The sequence below is a fragment of the Blennius ocellaris genome, assembly GCF_963422515.1.
Source record: "Blennius ocellaris genome assembly, chromosome: 22".
In the NCBI taxonomy this organism is placed as follows: domain Eukaryota; kingdom Metazoa; phylum Chordata; class Actinopteri; order Blenniiformes; family Blenniidae; genus Blennius; species Blennius ocellaris.
This window is the reverse complement of record NC_137671.1, coordinates 21,112,870-21,131,371: the sequence shown is the minus strand read 5'-3', so window position 1 is coordinate 21,131,371 and position 18,502 is coordinate 21,112,870. Positions and strand designations below refer to the sequence as shown.

At 55.2% G+C, this 18,502-nt stretch overlaps 1 protein-coding gene across 1 annotated transcript in view; it reads left to right on the top strand.

Moving 5' to 3' along the window:
- LOC308146246 (ankyrin repeat and SOCS box protein 13-like) overlaps positions 1-18,071 on the top strand; it is a 35,399-nt gene extending 17,328 nt beyond the window's left edge. Inside the window, exons 5-6 of the mRNA XM_080517973.1 lie at positions 5,515-5,706; positions 13,952-18,071. Of these exons, the coding sequence (XP_080374099.1) occupies positions 5,515-5,706; positions 13,952-14,079 (320 nt within the window). The 3' untranslated portion in view covers positions 14,080-18,071. The remainder of the gene's footprint in view (positions 1-5,514; positions 5,707-13,951) is intronic.
- The last annotated feature ends 431 nt before the right edge of the window (positions 18,072-18,502 follow it).

Sequence of the window (18,502 nt, the reverse complement as noted above, 5' to 3'; positions counted from 1 at the left end):
TCGTCACCCACCGTCACCCACCATCACCCATCGTCACCCACCGTCACCCACCATGAACCACCCTCACCCACCATGACCCACCGTCACCCACCATGACCCACCGTCACCCACCATGACCCATCGTTACCCACCGTCACCCATCGTCACCCACCGTCACCCACCATCACCATCACCCACCGTCACCCACCATCACCATCACCCACCATCACCCACCATCACCGTCATCCACCGTCACCCACCATGACCCACCGTCACCCACCGTCACCCACCGTCACCCACCATGACCCACCATGACCCACCATCACCCACCATGACCCACCGTCACCCACCATCACCCACCATGACCCACCATCACCCACCATGACCCACCCTCACCCACCATGATCCACCGTCACCCACCATGACCCACCGTCACCCACCGTCACCCACCATGACCCACCATCACCCACCATGACCCACCGTCACCCACCATGACCCACCCTCACCCACCATGACCCACCGTCACCCACCATGACCCACCGTCACCCACCATGACCCACCCTCACCCACCATGATCCACCGTCACCCACCATGACTGACCATGACCCACCGTCACCCACCATGACCCACCGTCACCCACCATCACCCACCATGACCCACCGTCACCCACCGTCACCCACCATGACCCACCATCACCCACCGTCACCCACCATGACCCACCGTCACCCACCATGACCCACCGTCACCCACCGTCACCCACCATGACCCACCGTCACCCACCGTCACCCACCATGACCCACCGTCACCCACCATCACCCACCATGACCCACCATCACCCACCATGACACACCATGACCCACCGTCACCCACCGTCACCCACCATGACCCACCGTCACCCACCATCACCCACCATGACCCACCGTCACCCACCATGACCCACCGTCACCCACCATCACCCACCATCACCCACCATGACCCACCGTCACCCACCATGACCCACCATGACCCACCATCACCCACCATGACCCACCATCACCCACCATGACCCACTGTCACCCACCATGACCCACCATCACCCACCATGACCCACCATCACCCACCATGACCCACCCTCACCCACCATGACCCACCCTCACCCACCATGATCCACCGTCACCCACCATGACCCACCGTTACCCACCATGACCCACCGTCACCCACCATGATCCACCGTCACCCACCATGACTCACCATGACCCACCGTCACCCACCATGACCCACCGTCACCCACCATCACCCACCATGACCCACCGTCACCCACCATCACCCACCATGACCCACCGTCACCCACCATGACCCACCATGACCCCCCCTCACCCACCATGACCCACCCTCACCCACCGTCACCCACCATGACCCACCATCACCCACCGTCACCCACCATGACCCACCGTCACCCACCATGACCCACCGTCACCCACCATGACCCACCTTCACCCACCATGACCCACCATCACCCACCATGACCCACCATCACCCACCCTCACCCACCGTCACCCACCCTCACCCACCTTCACCCACCATGACCCACCGTCACCCACCATGACCCACCATCACCCACCATGACCCACCGTCACCCACCCTCACCCACCATGACCCACCTTCACCCACCATGACCCACCTTCACCCACCATGACCCACCTTCACCCACCATGACCCACCGTGACCCACCATGACCCACCATGACCCACCCTCACCCACCATGACCCACCCTCACCCACCATGACCCACCGTCGCCCACCGTCACCCACCATGACCCATCGTCACCCACCGTCACCCACCATTACCCACCATGACCCACCATCACCCACCATTACCCACCATGACCCACCGTCACCCACCATGACCCACCGTCACCCACCGTCACCCACCATGACCCACCCTCACCCACCATGAGCCACCGTCACCCACCATGACCCACCGTCACCCACCGTCACCCACCATGACCCATCGTCACCCACCGTCACCCACCATGACCCACCGTCACCCACCATGACCCATCGTCACCCACCGTCACCCACCGTCACCCACCATCACCATCACCCACCATCACCCACCATCACCATCACCCACCATCACCGTCATCCACCGTCACCCGCCATCACCCACCGTCACCCACCATCACCGTCACCGGCCATCACCCACCGTCACCCACCATCACCATCACCCACCATCACCCACCATCACCGTCATCCACCGTCACCCACCATGACCCACCGTCACCCACCGTCACCCACCGTCACCCACCATGACCCACCATGACCCACCATCACCCACCATGACCCACCGTCACCCACCATCACCCACCATGACCCACCATCACCCACCATGACCCACCCTCACCCACCATGATCCACCGTCACCCACCATGACCCACCGTCACCCACCGTCACCCACCATGACCCACCATCACCCACCATGACCCACCGTCACCCACCATGACCCACCCTCACCCACCATGACCCACCGTCACCCACCATGACCCACCGTCACCCACCATGACCCACCCTCACCCACCATGATCCACCGTCACCCACCATGACTGACCATGACCCACCGTCACCCACCATGACCCACCGTCACCCACCATGACCCACCGTCACCCACCATCACCCACCATGACCCACCGTCACCCACCGTCACCCACCATGACCCACCATCACCCACCGTCACCCACCATGACCCACCGTCACCCACCATGACCCACCGTCACCCACCGTCACCCACCATGACCCACCGTCACCCACCGTCACCCACCATGACCCACCGTCACCCACCATCACCCACCATGACCCACCATCACCCACCATGACCCACCGTCACCCACCATGACACACCGTCACCCACCGTCACCCACCATGACCCACCGTCACCCACCATCACCCACCATGACCCACCGTCACCCACCATGACCCACCGTCACCCACCATCACCCACCATCACCCACCATGACCCACCGTCACCCACCATGACCCACCATGACCCACCATGACCCACCATCACCCACCATGACCCACCATCACCCACCATGACCCACCATGACCCACTGTCACCCACCATGACCCACTGTCACCCACCATGACCCACCATCACCCACCATGACCCACCCTCACCCACCATGACCCACCCTCACCCACCATGATCCACCGTCACCCACCATGACCCACCGTTACCCACCATGACCCACCGTCACCCACCATGATCCACCGTCACCCACCATGACTCACCATGACCCACCGTCACCCACCATGACCCACCGTCACCCACCATCACCCACCATGACCCACCGTCACCCACCATCACCCACCATGACCCACCGTCACCCACCATGACCCACCATGACCCCCCCTCACCCACCATGACCCACCCTCACCCACCGTCACCCACCATGACCCACCATGACCCACCGTCACCCACTGTCACCCACCGTCACCCGCCATTACCGTCACCCACTGTCACCCACCGTCATCATCACCCACCGTCACCCACCGTCACCCACTGTCACCCGCCATCACCATCACCCACCCTCACCCACCCTCACCCACCATGACCCACCTTCACCCACCGTGACCCACCGTCACCCACCCTCACCCACCATGACCCACCATGACCCACCATCACCCATCGTCACCCACCATGACCCACCCTCACCCACCATGACCCACCGTCACCCACCGTCACCCACCATGACCCATCGTCACCCATCGTCACCCACCATCACCCATCGTCACCCACCGTCACCCACCATGACCCACCCTCACCCACCATGACCCACCGTCACCCACCATGACCCACCGTCACCCACCGTCACCCACCATGACCCACCCTCACCCACCGTCACCCACCATGACCCACCCTCACCCACCATGACCCACCGTCACCCACCATGACCCACCGTCACCCACCATCACCCACCGTCACCCACCATCACCATCACCCACCGTCACCCACCATCACCATCACCCACCATCACCCACCATCACCGTCATCCACCGTCACCCACCATCACCCACCGTCACCCGCCATCACCCACCGTCACCCACCATCACCGTCACCCACCATCACCGTCACCCACCGTCACCCACTGTCACCCACCGTCACCCGCCATCACCGTCACCCACTGTCACCCACCGTCATCATCACCCACCGTCACCCACCGTCACCCACCGTCACCCACCATGACCCATCGTCACCCACCGTCACCCACCATCACCCATCGTCACCCACCGTCACCCACCATGACCCACCCTCACCCACCATGACCCACCGTCACCCACCATGACTCACCCTCACCCACCATGACCCACCGTCACCCACCATGACCCACCGTCACCCACCATGACCCATCGTCACCCACCGTCACCCACCATCACCATCACCCACCGTCACCCACCATCACCATCACCCACCATCACCCACCATCACCCACCATCACCGTCATCCACCGTCACCCACCGTCACCCACCGTCACCCACCGTCACCCACCATCACCATCACCCACCATCACCCACCATCACCGTCACCCGCCATCACCCACCGTCACCCACCATCACCGTCACCCACCATCACCGTCACCCACCGTCACCCACTGTCACCCACCGTCACCCGCCATCACCGTCACCCACTGTCACCCACCGTCATCATCACCCACCGTCACCCACCGTCACCCACCATGACCCATCAATCGTGGGAATTGTATCAGTAGACATCCTGTTCAAAGCTTGTTTCTCTAACTTGTAGTTCACCTGTTTTTATTCATACTAAATAAAAACTCATTACATAACATAGGTAGATGTAGATACTGTATATAACTGACTTTGAATGGACATCATTCTCTCTCTCTCTCTCTCTCTCTCTCTCTCTGCCTCTCTGCCTCTCTCTCTCTCTCTCTCTCTCTCTCTCTCTCTCTCTCTCCATTCTAAGCAGAGTGATTCAGTTGTGTTCAGTCCATCAAACAGAAAGTAGATGAAAGACTGTGTGTTTGTTGAATTGGGACCAGGACCACAACATATCCCAGCAGACTTCACCTCTGTGACCACGGAAGCAAGTTTCACTTTGGGAATGTGAACACTCCAAAGCTTCAAAGTGAATCACATGTTTACAAGGAGGTTGAAGAAGTTTGATTGGTTGAAGGATGTCTGCCAGAGTCACTTCTGCACCACTATCTGAAGATGTCCACTCATGGTATCTCATGTTGGTCGTACACCAACACACATTTGACGTACAATCCAAATTCTGTTTGAATTTCCATGGGAAAAGTAGACCAGCCCGTACAATATAGAGAAAATCAGGATTCGCCATGACACACGTGAACCATTCACATCAAGTTACCTCCAAAGTATCCACTTACATTTTCAGTGGATTTTAATTCTCCCTATTGTGTAAATATTACAGCCTATATATATATATATATATATATACATCCACTCCTTGTTTGCAGCCTTGCCTTTTTTCAAGCATGTTTGTAACACGATCATTTGTGTTTGTGCTGCTCAGGTGCTAAAGTGAACGCCAGCCGTCTCCACGACACCCCGCTGCACCACGCTGCCAAAGCCATGCGGGTGGAGATGATCCAGATCCTGGTGGAGTTCGGCGCCAACATCCACGCTCGGGACGTGCATGAGAAGAAGCCGGTGGACTACACCACGGCGGGCTCGCCCTCCTCCACCTGCCTGAAGCTTTACGAGGGTGAGCGTCCACACAGCAGTGTCCACACCGCGCCAGCAGGGGGCGACCAAGGATCACTTCCCTTTCCTGGAAGGGTCAGATAGTGTGAAGCTTCATGTTCATCACTGTAACTGGACTCCCGTGACGAGGTGATGACGGACCTCTTACGTCCACATCTTTATATAGGAAGTAGGTCACGTCAGGAAAGTGAGCAATGTGGAGTCCATTTCTCCATCGGCAGTGTGGTGAGATCCGCTGTCGCAGTCAGAGCTTCAGTTTGGAGGTTTGTAGATGGCTGTGGTTCAAGACGGGCCCACCAGAGGCTCCAGGCACCACACCACACCACCAGAGGCTCCAGGCACCACACCACACCACCAGAGGCTCCAGCCACCACACCACACCACCAGAGGCTCCAGGCACCACACCACACCACCAGAGGCTCCAGCCACCACACCACACCACCAGAGGCTCCAGGCACCACACCACACCACCAGAGGCTCCAGGCACCACACCACACCACCAGAGGCTCCAGCCACCACACCACACCACCAGAGGCTCCAGGCACCACACCACACCACCAGAGGCTCCAGGCACCACACCACACCACCAGAGGCTCCCGCCACCACACCACACCACCAGAGGCTCCAGCCACCACACCACACCACCAGAGGCTCCAGGCACCACACCACACCACCAGAGGCTCCAGGCACCACACCACACCACCAGAGGCTCCCGCCACCACACCACACCACCAGAGGCTCCAGCCACCACACCACACCACCAGAGGCTCCAGGCACCACACCACACCACCAGAGGCTCCAGCCACCACACCACACCACCAGAGGCTCCAGGCACCACACCACACCACCAGAGGCTCCAGGCACCACACCACACCACCAGAGGCTCCACACCACACCACCAGAGGCTCCAGGCACCACACCACACCACCAGAGGCTCCAGGCACCACACCACACCACCAGAGGCTCCAGCCACCACACCACACCACCAGAGGCTCCAGGCACCACACCACACCACCAGAGGCTCCAGCCACCACACCACACCACCAGAGGCTCCAGGCACCACACCACACCACCAGAGGCTCCAGGCACCACACCACACCACCAGAGGCTCCAGCCACCACACCACACCACCAGAGGCTCCAGGCACCACACCACACCACCAGAGGCTCCAGGCACCACACCACACCACCAGAGGCTCCCGCCACCACACCACACCACCAGAGGCTCCAGCCACCACACCACACCACCAGAGGCTCCAGGCACCACACCACACCACCAGAGGCTCCAGGCACCACACCACACCACCAGAGGCTCCCGCCACCACACCACACCACCAGAGGCTCCAGCCACCACACCACACCACCAGAGGCTCCAGGCACCACACCACACCACCAGAGGCTCCAGCCACCACACCACACCACCAGAGGCTCCAGGCACCACACCACACCACCAGAGGCTCCAGGCACCACACCACACCACCAGAGGCTCCACACCACACCACCAGAGGCTCCAGGCACCACACCACACCACCAGAGGCTCCAGGCACCACACCACACCACCAGAGGCTCCACACCACACCACCAGAGGCTCCAGGCACCACACCACACCACCAGAGGCTCCAGGCACCACACCACCAGAGGCTCCAGGCACCACACCACACCACCAGAGGCTCCACACCACACCACCAGAGGCTCCACACCACACCACCAGAGGCTCCCGCCACCACACCACACCACCAGAGGCTCCAGCCACCACACCACACCACCAGAGGCTCCAGGCACCACACCACACCACACCACCAGAGGCTCCAGGCACCACACCACACCACCAGAGGCTCCACACCACACCACCAGAGGCTCCAGGCACCACACCACACCACCAGAGGCTCCAGGCACCACACCACCAGAGGCTCCAGGCTCCACACCACACCACCAGAGGCTCCACACCACACCACCAGAGGCTCCACACCACACCACCAGAGGCTCCCGCCACCACACCACACCACCAGAGGCTCCAGCCACCACACCACACCACCAGAGGCTCCAGGCACCACACCACACCACACCACCAGAGGCTCCAGGCACCACACCACACCACCAGAGGCTCCACACCACACCACCAGAGGCTCCAGGCACCACACCACACCACCAGAGGCTCCAGGCACCACACCACACCACCAGAGGCTCCACACCACACCACCAGAGGCTCCAGGCACCACACCACACCACCAGAGGCTCCAGGCACCACACCACCAGAGGCTCCAGGCACCACACCACACCACCAGAGGCTCCACACCACACCACCAGAGGCTCCACACCACACCACCAGAGGCTCCCGCCACCACACCACACCACCAGAGGCTCCAGCCACCACACCACACCACCAGAGGCTCCAGGCACCACACCACACCACCAGAGGCTCCAGGCACCACACCACACCACCAGAGGCTCCAGGCACCACACCACACCACCAGAGGCTCCAGGCACCACACCACACCACCAGAGGCTCCAGCCACCACACCACACCACCAGAGGCTCCAGGCACCACACCACACCACCAGAGGCTCCAGGCACCACACCACACCACCAGAGGCTCCAGCCACCACACCACACCACCAGAGGCTCCAGCCACCACACCACACCACCAGAGGCTCCAGGCACCACACCACACCACACCACCAGAGGCTCCAGGCACCACACCACACCACCAGAGGCTCCACACCACACCACCAGAGGCTCCAGGCACCACACCACACCACCAGAGGCTCCACACCACACCACCAGAGGCTCCAGGCACCACACCACACCACCAGAGGCTCCAGGCACCACACCACCAGAGGCTCCAGGCACCACACCACACCACCAGAGGCTCCACACCACACCACCAGAGGCTCCACACCACACCACCAGAGGCTCCCGCCACCACACCACACCACCAGAGGCTCCCGGCACCACACCACACCACCAGAGGCTCCAGGCACCACACCACACCACCAGAGGCTCCACACCACACCACCAGAGGCTCCAGGCACCACACCACACCACCAGAGGCTCCACACCACACCACCAGAGGCTCCAGGCACCACACCACACCACCAGAGGCTCCAGGCACCACACCACCAGAGGCTCCAGGCACCACACCACACCACCAGAGGCTCCACACCACACCACCAGAGGCTCCACACCACACCACCAGAGGCTCCCGCCACCACACCACACCACCAGAGGCTCCAGGCACCACACCACACCACCAGAGGCTCCAGGCACCACACCACACCACCAGAGGCTCCAGGCACCACACCACACCACCAGAGGCTCCAGGCACCACACCACACCACCAGAGGCTCCAGCCACCACACCACACCACCAGAGGCTCCAGGCACCACACCACACCACCAGAGGCTCCAGGCACCACACCACACCACCAGAGGCTCCAGCCACCACACCACACCACCAGAGGCTCCAGGCACCACACCACACCACCAGAGGCTCCAGCCACCACACCACACCACCAGAGGCTCCAGGCACCACACCACACCACCAGAGGCTCCACACCACACCACCAGAGGCTCCAGGCACCACACCACACCACCAGAGGCTCCACACCACACCACCAGAGGCTCCAGGCACCACACCACCAGAGGCTCCAGCCACCACACCACACCACCAGAGGCTCCAGGCACCACACCACACCACCAGAGGCTCCAGGCACCACACCACACCACCAGAGGCTCCAGGCACCACACCACACCACCAGAGGCTCCAGGCACCACACCACACCACCAGAGGCTCCACACCACACCACCAGAGGCTCCAGGCACCACACCACACCACCAGAGGCTCCACACCACACCACCAGAGGCTCCAGCCACCACACCACACCACCAGAGGCTCCAGGCACCACACCACACCACCAGAGGCTCCAGGCACCACACCACACCACCAGAGGCTCCAGGCACCACACCACCAGAGGCTCCAGGCACCACACCACACCACCAGAGGCTCCAGGCACCACACCACCAGAGGCTCCAGGCACCACACCACACCACCAGAGGCTCCAGGCACCACACCACCAGAGGCTCCAGGCACCACACCACACCACCAGAGGCTCCAGGCAGCCACCACACCACCAGAGGCTCCAGCCACCACACCACACCACCAGAGGCTCCAGGCACCACACCACACCACCAGAGGCTCCAGGCACCACACCACCAGAGGCTCCAGGCACCACACCACACCACCAGAGGCTCCAGGCACCACACCACCAGAGGCTCCAGGCACCACACCACACCACCAGAGGCTCCAGGCAGCCACCACACCACCAGAGGCTCCAGCCACCACACCACACCACCAGAGGCTCCAGGCACCACACCACACCACCAGAGGCTCCAGCCACCACACCACACCACCAGAGGCTCCAGGCACCACACCACACCACCAGAGGCTCCAGCCACCACACCACACCACCAGAGGCTCCAGGCAGCCACCACACCACCAGAGGCTCCAGCCACCACACCACACCACCAGAGGCTCCAGCCACCACACCACACCACCAGAGCAGTGAGACAATGCCACGGTGAGGCCGGAGCTGCAACATCAGGGAGGCTGCCATGAGAGAGCCTCCAAGCCCTGCTGGTCAGGGGGGTTTGTTAAAACACCCAGAATGCAACAGCTACGTAGTATCAATGTTAACTAACATTTCATGAACAATAAAAGCAACAGCTAAAGTCAAAATAAAAACAGAGACAAGATCCTAAAGAATATATGAATAACATGAATACTATTCCATTTCTCTCATCAGTCTGAACTGTACTCTTAATTATTCAGTATTTTATAGCTTTTTTGAATATTAAATTTAAGTTAACTCCCAGAACAGAAACACATCTGTATGGTATATTAGTTTTCATTGTAGGTACCTGAAAAGTAGATAATCCTCTTAAATTATATTCGCCTTTTCTTGTTTTTCTTGTAAAATCACTTTAAACTTCTCTATGGGAACTTGGCTCACAGCCATCATGAGTCTCATAACTGAGGGGCGTTTAGCTTCATGAGTGATGGGCTCATGTTGGTACACAGCATGTTAATGTACACTACCCCTGTGACACCAGCTTCATGAGTGATAGGCTCATGTTGGTACACAGCATGTTAATGTACACTACCCATGTGACACCAGCTTCATGAGTTATAGGCTCATGTTGGTACACAGCATGTTAATGTACACTACCCATGTGACACCAGCTTCATGAGTGATGGGCTCATGTTGATACACAGCATGTTAATGTACACTACCCCTGTGACACCAGCTTCATGAGTGATGGGCTCATGTTGATACACAGCATGTTAATGTACACTACCCATGTGACACCAGCTTCATGAGTTATAGGCTCATGTTGGTACACAGCATGTTAATGTACACTACCCATGTGACACCAGCTTCATGAGTTATAGGCTCATGTTGGTACACAGCATGTTAATGTACACTACCCATGTGACACCAGCTTCATGAGTGATTGGCTCATGTTGATACACAGCATGTTAATGTACACTACCCATGTGACACCAGCTTCATGGGTGATAGGCTCATGTTGATACACAGCATGTTAATGTACACCAGTGGTTCCCAACCTTTTTTGACCAGTGTACCCCTTGAGCTGGTTTCCATGTGAAAAGTACCCCCTCTCTCGTGTGTGATTATTCGCCTTAATGTGTACTTATATTTAACCCTTTGTCTTTCTATCTATCCAACTGCTCGTTTAAATAAAACAATTATTGTGAGTGTAAAAACATACCTTTTAATGAGACACTTGCGCTTGCTTGTCTTTCATAAGTCTTTCATAATTCCTTTTTTCACTGGGCTCCCCTGTGCCTGCGTCCGAGGCGACGGTAGCAGTAGCGGTAGCTGGACGTTTACTCCTGCCTAGCCATGCATCCATGTTTACAGTCGGTATGCAGCTAGAGTTAGCTAGCTTCGTGAATCGTGCGCGCCCGCAGCAATAACGTGAACCTTTTTTTTTTTTTTTTTTTTTTAAAGCGCGCCACTTTATAGTCTTTTCATATTATGTGCATTGTAGTGTTACAATCACTGTGGACGAACTGCTACTCATGGAAAATAAACGTATGGCCTTACTAAAATTAATGATATAATACAATATAATATAGTATAAATTTTTTTTTTGTGTGTGTGTGGATACTGTAGGCTAATTTATAATCTTTCTGCGTACCCCCTGCAATACCCTCGCGTACCCCTAGGGGTCCGTGTACCCCCGGTTGGGAATCACTGATGTACACTACCCATGTGACACCAGCTTCATGAGTGATAGGCTCATGTTGGTACACAGCATGTTAATGTACACTACCCCTGTGACACCAGCTTCATGAGTGATTGGCTCATGTTGATACACAGCATGTTAATGTACACTACCCATGTGACACCAGCTTCATGAGTGATAGGCTCATGTTGATACACAGCATGTTAATGTACACTACCCATGTGACACCAGCTTCATGAGTGATAGGCTCATGTTGATACACAGCATGTTAATGTACACTACCCATGTGACACCAGCTTCATGAGTGATAGGCTCATGTTGATACACAGCATGTTAATGTACACTGCCCATGTGACACCAGCTTCATGAGTGATGGGCTCATGTTGATACACAGCATGTTAATGTACACTACCCATGTGACACCAGCTTCATGAGGCTCATGTTGGTACACAGCATGTTAATGTACACTACCCATGTGACACCAGCTTCATGAGGCTCATGTTGGTACACAGCATGTTAATGTACACTACCCCTGTGACACCAGCTTCATGAGTGATAGGCTCATGTTGGTAGACAGCATGTTAATGTACACTAGCCATGTGACACCAGCTTCATGAGGCTCATGTTGGTACACAGCATGATAATGTACACTACCCCTGTGACACCAGCTTCATGAGTGATGGGCTCATGTTGGTACACAGCATGATAATGTACACTACCCATGTGACACCAGTTTCATGAGTGATAGGCTCATGTTGGTACACAGCATGTTAATGTACACTACCCATGTGACACCAGCTTCATGAGGCTCATGTTGGTACACAGCATGATAATGTACACTACCCCTGTGACACCAGCTTCATGAGTGATGGGCTCATGTTGGTACACAGCATGATAATGTACACTACCCCTGTGACACCAGCTTCATGAGTGATAGGCTCATGTTGGTACACAGCATGTTAACGTACACTACCCCTGTGACACCAGCTTCATGAGTGATAGGCTCATGTTGGTACACAGCATGTTAACGTACACTACCCCTGTGACACCAGCTTCATGAGTGATAGGCTCATGTTGGTACACAGCATGTTAACGTACACTACCCCTGTGACACCAGCTTCATGAGTGATAGGCTCATGTTGATACACAGCATGTTAATGTACACTACCCATGTGACACCAGCTTCATGAGGCTCATGTTGGTACACAGCATGTTAATGTACACTACCCATGTGACACCAGCTTCATGAGGCTCATGTTGGTACACAGCATGTTAATGTACACTACCCCTGTGACACCAGCTTCATGAGTGATAGGCTCATGTTGGTAGACAGCATGTTAATGTACACTAGCCATGTGACACCAGCTTCATGAGGCTCATGTTGGTACACAGCATGATAATGTACACTACCCCTGTGACACCAGCTTCATGAGTGATGGGCTCATGTTGGTACACAGCATGATAATGTACACTACCCATGTGACACCAGTTTCATGAGTGATAGGCTCATGTTGGTACACAGCATGTTAATGTACACTACCCATGTGACACCAGCTTCATGAGGCTCATGTTGGTACACAGCATGATAATGTACACTACCCCTGTGACACCAGCTTCATGAGTGATGGGCTCATGTTGGTACACAGCATGATAATGTACACTACCCCTGTGACACCAGCTTCATGAGTGATAGGCTCATGTTGGTACACAGCATGTTAACGTACACTACCCCTGTGACACCAGCTTCATGAGTGATAGGCTCATGTTGGTACACAGCATGTTAACGTACACTACCCCTGTGACACCAGCTTCATGAGTGATAGGCTCATGTTGGTACACAGCATGTTAACGTACACTACCCCTGTGACACCAGCTTCATGAGGCTCATGTTGGTACACAGCATGATAATGTACACCACCCATGTGACACCAGCTTCCCAGACCAAGCGTCACGTGTCAACGTCTCGTCCTCTGTGCAGCCACGCCCATGGGTCTGCAGCAGCTCAGCCGGCTGGCGGTCCGGAAGGTGCTGGGCCCCCGGGCCCTGCAGGCTGTGGTCCAGCTGGACATCCCAAAGATCCTGATCAGCTACCTGAGCTACCAGTGAGCCGGACCGGAGCAGAGGAACCGCTTGCTGCTTCACACCTCTCAGATTAGTGTCAAGCTCCATGTCCTCATGTGTATTTCGTGTAATTCTTTGGAAACGGCACTTTGATTTGAGGACTGGAAGTTGTTAAAGAGCGGACGTGAAGATGTAGGACGAGCTGCATGCGCTCACATTCACTGACATGCACTGCACGGAATTAGTGCTCTGCAGCCAGCAACATGTTCACTGTCCTGCTTTCCTCAACAAAACAAGCCTCATTTTTACACTGTGACCAACAAGATATCATAAGCTTCACTATTTAAGTCTTCTTGGAACAATTTCTACATTTAAAGCTGTAGTATTAGGATTAAGGCCTAAAACACTTTTGTCATCCTCCATCCTACTGTAAATGCTTCAGATCAACACAAAGACATGAAGCCATCTCCTTTAATGACCTAAATACAGAGAAATACTACTTTATTAACACTTGAAAAAGTGACCAGTAAATGGAGATGGAGAGCCAGAATATTACGTTTTAAGCTCAATACGGTGTATGATGATAAACGTTAAAATCCCTCATTAACTTTCACGAAGGTTAACCAGTGTTTTTGTCCTCAATCTAGTCAAATCCAAAGTTAACATTCATGCACACACCACACTGAATTAGCACATAGATGCACTGTGGGTGTTTCCTACGCTGTGAAACTCCTCAACTCACAACAGTGCGACCAGATGACACCGCATTGATTTCTAGCCTTTCTATAGTTGACAGTCTCCGTAATAACAATCCAACTTGGTCATTAGTTCTCTCGTTATTATTGTTTAGAGCACATTGTTCTCTGCATGTGTGTGGTTTCAATACAAAAAACCCAACTGCACCTACTAGTGGCCCAACATGAAAACTACATCGCCTTCAGCCTTTCTGTCTCAATGGACATTGTGGTGTAAATGAGGCCTTACATTGTCTGTGATTTAATCCCACTTTTGTGACTTGTTCATGGACACTGGACCTGAAGTGGAGATGGTTCATTGTGAGGGTATACATGTCAGTTTGTGACATTTCTCTTTATTTAATTTAGTCTTTACCTTTTAAATGAGCCTGAATGCATGTTAAAACCTTTACCACGAAGTCGATGCAACAATAGAGTAATTAATGAGTAGTGACAGCGACATCTGGTGTAAATCAGTGAAATGAGCTCCTCATGCAGTCTCTGAGGGTGGCGAGGGGAACTTCCAGTTCTGGAGGGACCAGAGACCAGGAGAAGGAACTACCACTGCCCAGTGCTTTGTCCCTGAGAGGTGGTGTGGAAGGGAGAGGCAGTGAGAAAGACGACCAGCTGTCTTTAATAATGAATCACAACATCTTACAAAGCGTCACAGTGGCAGTTATTGATTGAGCTCTTTATTTAGATGTATATGGATCAACACAGTAACAGGGATGAGGTCCTTGCATCAGTTACTCTGAGTGAATTAAAGGCGCTCTGTGGAAGCCAGAGCTTTTCCCACAATTAAACACTTTGCAGATCAGTCAGTCTTGACAATACTAAGGGGAATTTGCAAATTTAACTTCCACATAAAAATCCATAAATGACCTAACATTTGAGAAATATAATAAAGCTTTGCTATCTGCAGTCCCCTCCGATCACAGAGCTGCTTTCAACCAGCTGGAGGAGGATACCGACGCCAAGAGAAAACCCAAACCTTCATCAGAGCTAAAAATGGAAGTTGAGCAGCTTCCCTGACAGAAGATTCCTCTCCGCTCTTCCACTCCTTCTTTCCTTTGCTCTAAATGGTTGCAGCCTCTGGCTTCAGTTGGTAAACACAGCTCGGGTTGATGGACTGAATCACAGCCAGTTTTAAATAGCATTTGATGTTTGCCTCTTGGAGGACTCCAAACAGAGGGACAGTGCTGCTAATATTGGCCGTGACTATTGATGGGCGCTAAACAAGCGTTCACAGTCGGTCTTGGTCAAGTCTTTCTTTGATGTCTGTCAACAGGCTGCCGGCTCTCTTTGATCACATCCAGTAACATCAGCAGTTTATCTGCTCTGCTCTCGATCAGAGAACCAGTTTTATTCTGTTTATACAGCAGATCTCATTTGAACAGCCTCAGACTCCATCGACATTCCCTAAACAAGAACAAGAGGATGACCTGTGAGCAGAGTCCCCCCAGATGTTTGGTGCTCTGGATGCCACTGGGCCACGGCCTCTGTCTCCAGAGCCCCGGACTTCCTAGCTGCCCATTCCCAGCCTCCTGGGTTGTTGAGGTCTAGAAGGAGGAGGCAGGGCAGATATTCTTATCCCGGGAAGCAGGAGGTTGTTTATGAATTCCACCCAGTGCTTGAGATACTTTTACTGGCTCTCTTGTGACCTGTTTTGGATGTTTCATAACTTTGATTGAAGTGTGGAGGAAAGTAGGCTTCCGCCGTGTTTCATAGTGCAACATCTGATTGGAGGACAGGGTGTCACAACAACACAGTGCTCGTCTCCCTTCAGGGGGAATCACTACTTCACCCACACTGGGGTCACTGGAGCCCATGCTCAGGAAGGAGGTCACAGACCATCACAGGTCATATTTCCAGACACTCATTCAAACAGAATGGGTTTTAAGAGTCTTGACTCTAGTTTATGTAGCCAGACCAACGGATTGGCATGGTCTAGTTTCCGTTACTGCTGACCTACTTCTTGAAGTCCTTTACGTTAGCATGGACTTCACTTTATACCTCCACTAGGGGGAAGCTTTGAGTCAACAGTCCATAGCAACAGAGAAGTAAAATTGTGTCGGAAATGAGAATAAAGATGGTTGTCGGTGGAGGTTTGATGAGTCCGTTAAATTCATCACATTTGGGGGGCACAGTTGTTTACCCTCATATGAGCTATTGACGTCGAGCACGAGTGAGTTCAAGTTCTTCGGTACGGCAGTGTGTTTCTTAGCACTCACACTAAATTACAACCAAAAACAAAGGTAACACCAGCTGTATCATGCGTTGATACGCAAATATAACGAGATCACAACGTCACGATCAGTCAAAACTGATGATACGACGTGGAAACAAAGCTGCTGCTCAATCTCTCCAAGGCTTCTCCTTTTCGCTATCCCACAAACTGTTTCTGCAGTGCTTCACTTCCGTTACAGTCCGTCTACTTATTTGTCGGTTGGCCGTAGGATTGCAATTCCATTGGCTGGGGAGTAGCTGTAGGTGGAAGATGAGCAGTCTCGTTGAATTTCTGACACTGTCAGAGAATTGTGTAATCAGCTGTCCGTGGACCCGTCTTGCACGAGGCCTCCGATATCAATGATGGTGAAAACTGTAGGTAGCGTCACTATGTTCACAAGACACCAAACCCAAGCGTTCCCAGTGGAAGTCAGACACTCAATGCACCTTCAAGACTACTGCAGATTTAGAAGTGACGTTCATGTCCCATTTATGAGTCTTTGGATTAGAAACTGAAACACCAAGAACTTTTAACACGGACCTTTTCAAACATTCAAAACAACCAAGAAACAATCATCGGCATATTCCAGAGAAACCTACAAGTTAAAACGTAAACCAGCGAGGTGCAGCTGAATTAGTCTTGTATTACCACAGTGGTAGTAGTAATAGTAATAGTCTGGAGTCGCTCTACTACTCACGGCGCTTTAGTACAAGTCCAGCAGCAGATTCTGAAACCATCGCTAATGTGATGAGAACTGAACCGTTTTTGCAAAGACAGCAAACTGATGAAACTGAGGAACATTGACTCATGACTGGGTTTGACTTAAATCTTACATATTGTCCCTTTAACAGCTCGTCTGAAGTTCTCCAGTTCAGTTTTTTTGTTTTCCTTCCTTCCACTTTCATTAAAGCCCAAGTGCACGTCGCTGACATCACCATCAAGAGTTGTGAAGTTGGTCATTTCCAAACCTCTGGCCTCGCCCCCCTGCTGGCCTCGCCACGCTGCTGGCCTCGCCACGTCGCTAGCCTCGCCCCCCTGCTGGCCTCGCCCCCCTGCTGGCCTCGCCACGCCGCTGGCCTCGCCCCCCTGCTGACCTCGCCCCCCTGCTGGCCTCGCCACGCCGCTGGCCTCGCCCCCCTGCTGGCCTCGCCACGCTGCTGGCCTCGCCACGTCGCTAGCCTCGCCCCCCTGCTGGCCTCGCCCCCCTGCTGGCCTCGCCACGCCGCTGGCCTCGCCCCCCTGCTGACCTCGCCCCCCTGCTGGCCTCGCCACGCCGCTGGCCTCGCCCCCCTGCTGGCCTCGCCACGCTGCTGGCCTCGCCACGTCGCTAGCCTCGCCCCCCTGCTGGCCTCGCCCCCCTGCTGGCCTCGCCACGCTGCTGGCCTCGCCATGCAGCTCCTCTGCCCCGCTGCTGGCCTCGCCACACTGCTGGCCTCGCCACACTGCTGGCCTCGCCCCGCTGCTGGCCTCGCCACGCCGCTGGCCTCGCCACGTCGCTAGCCTCGCC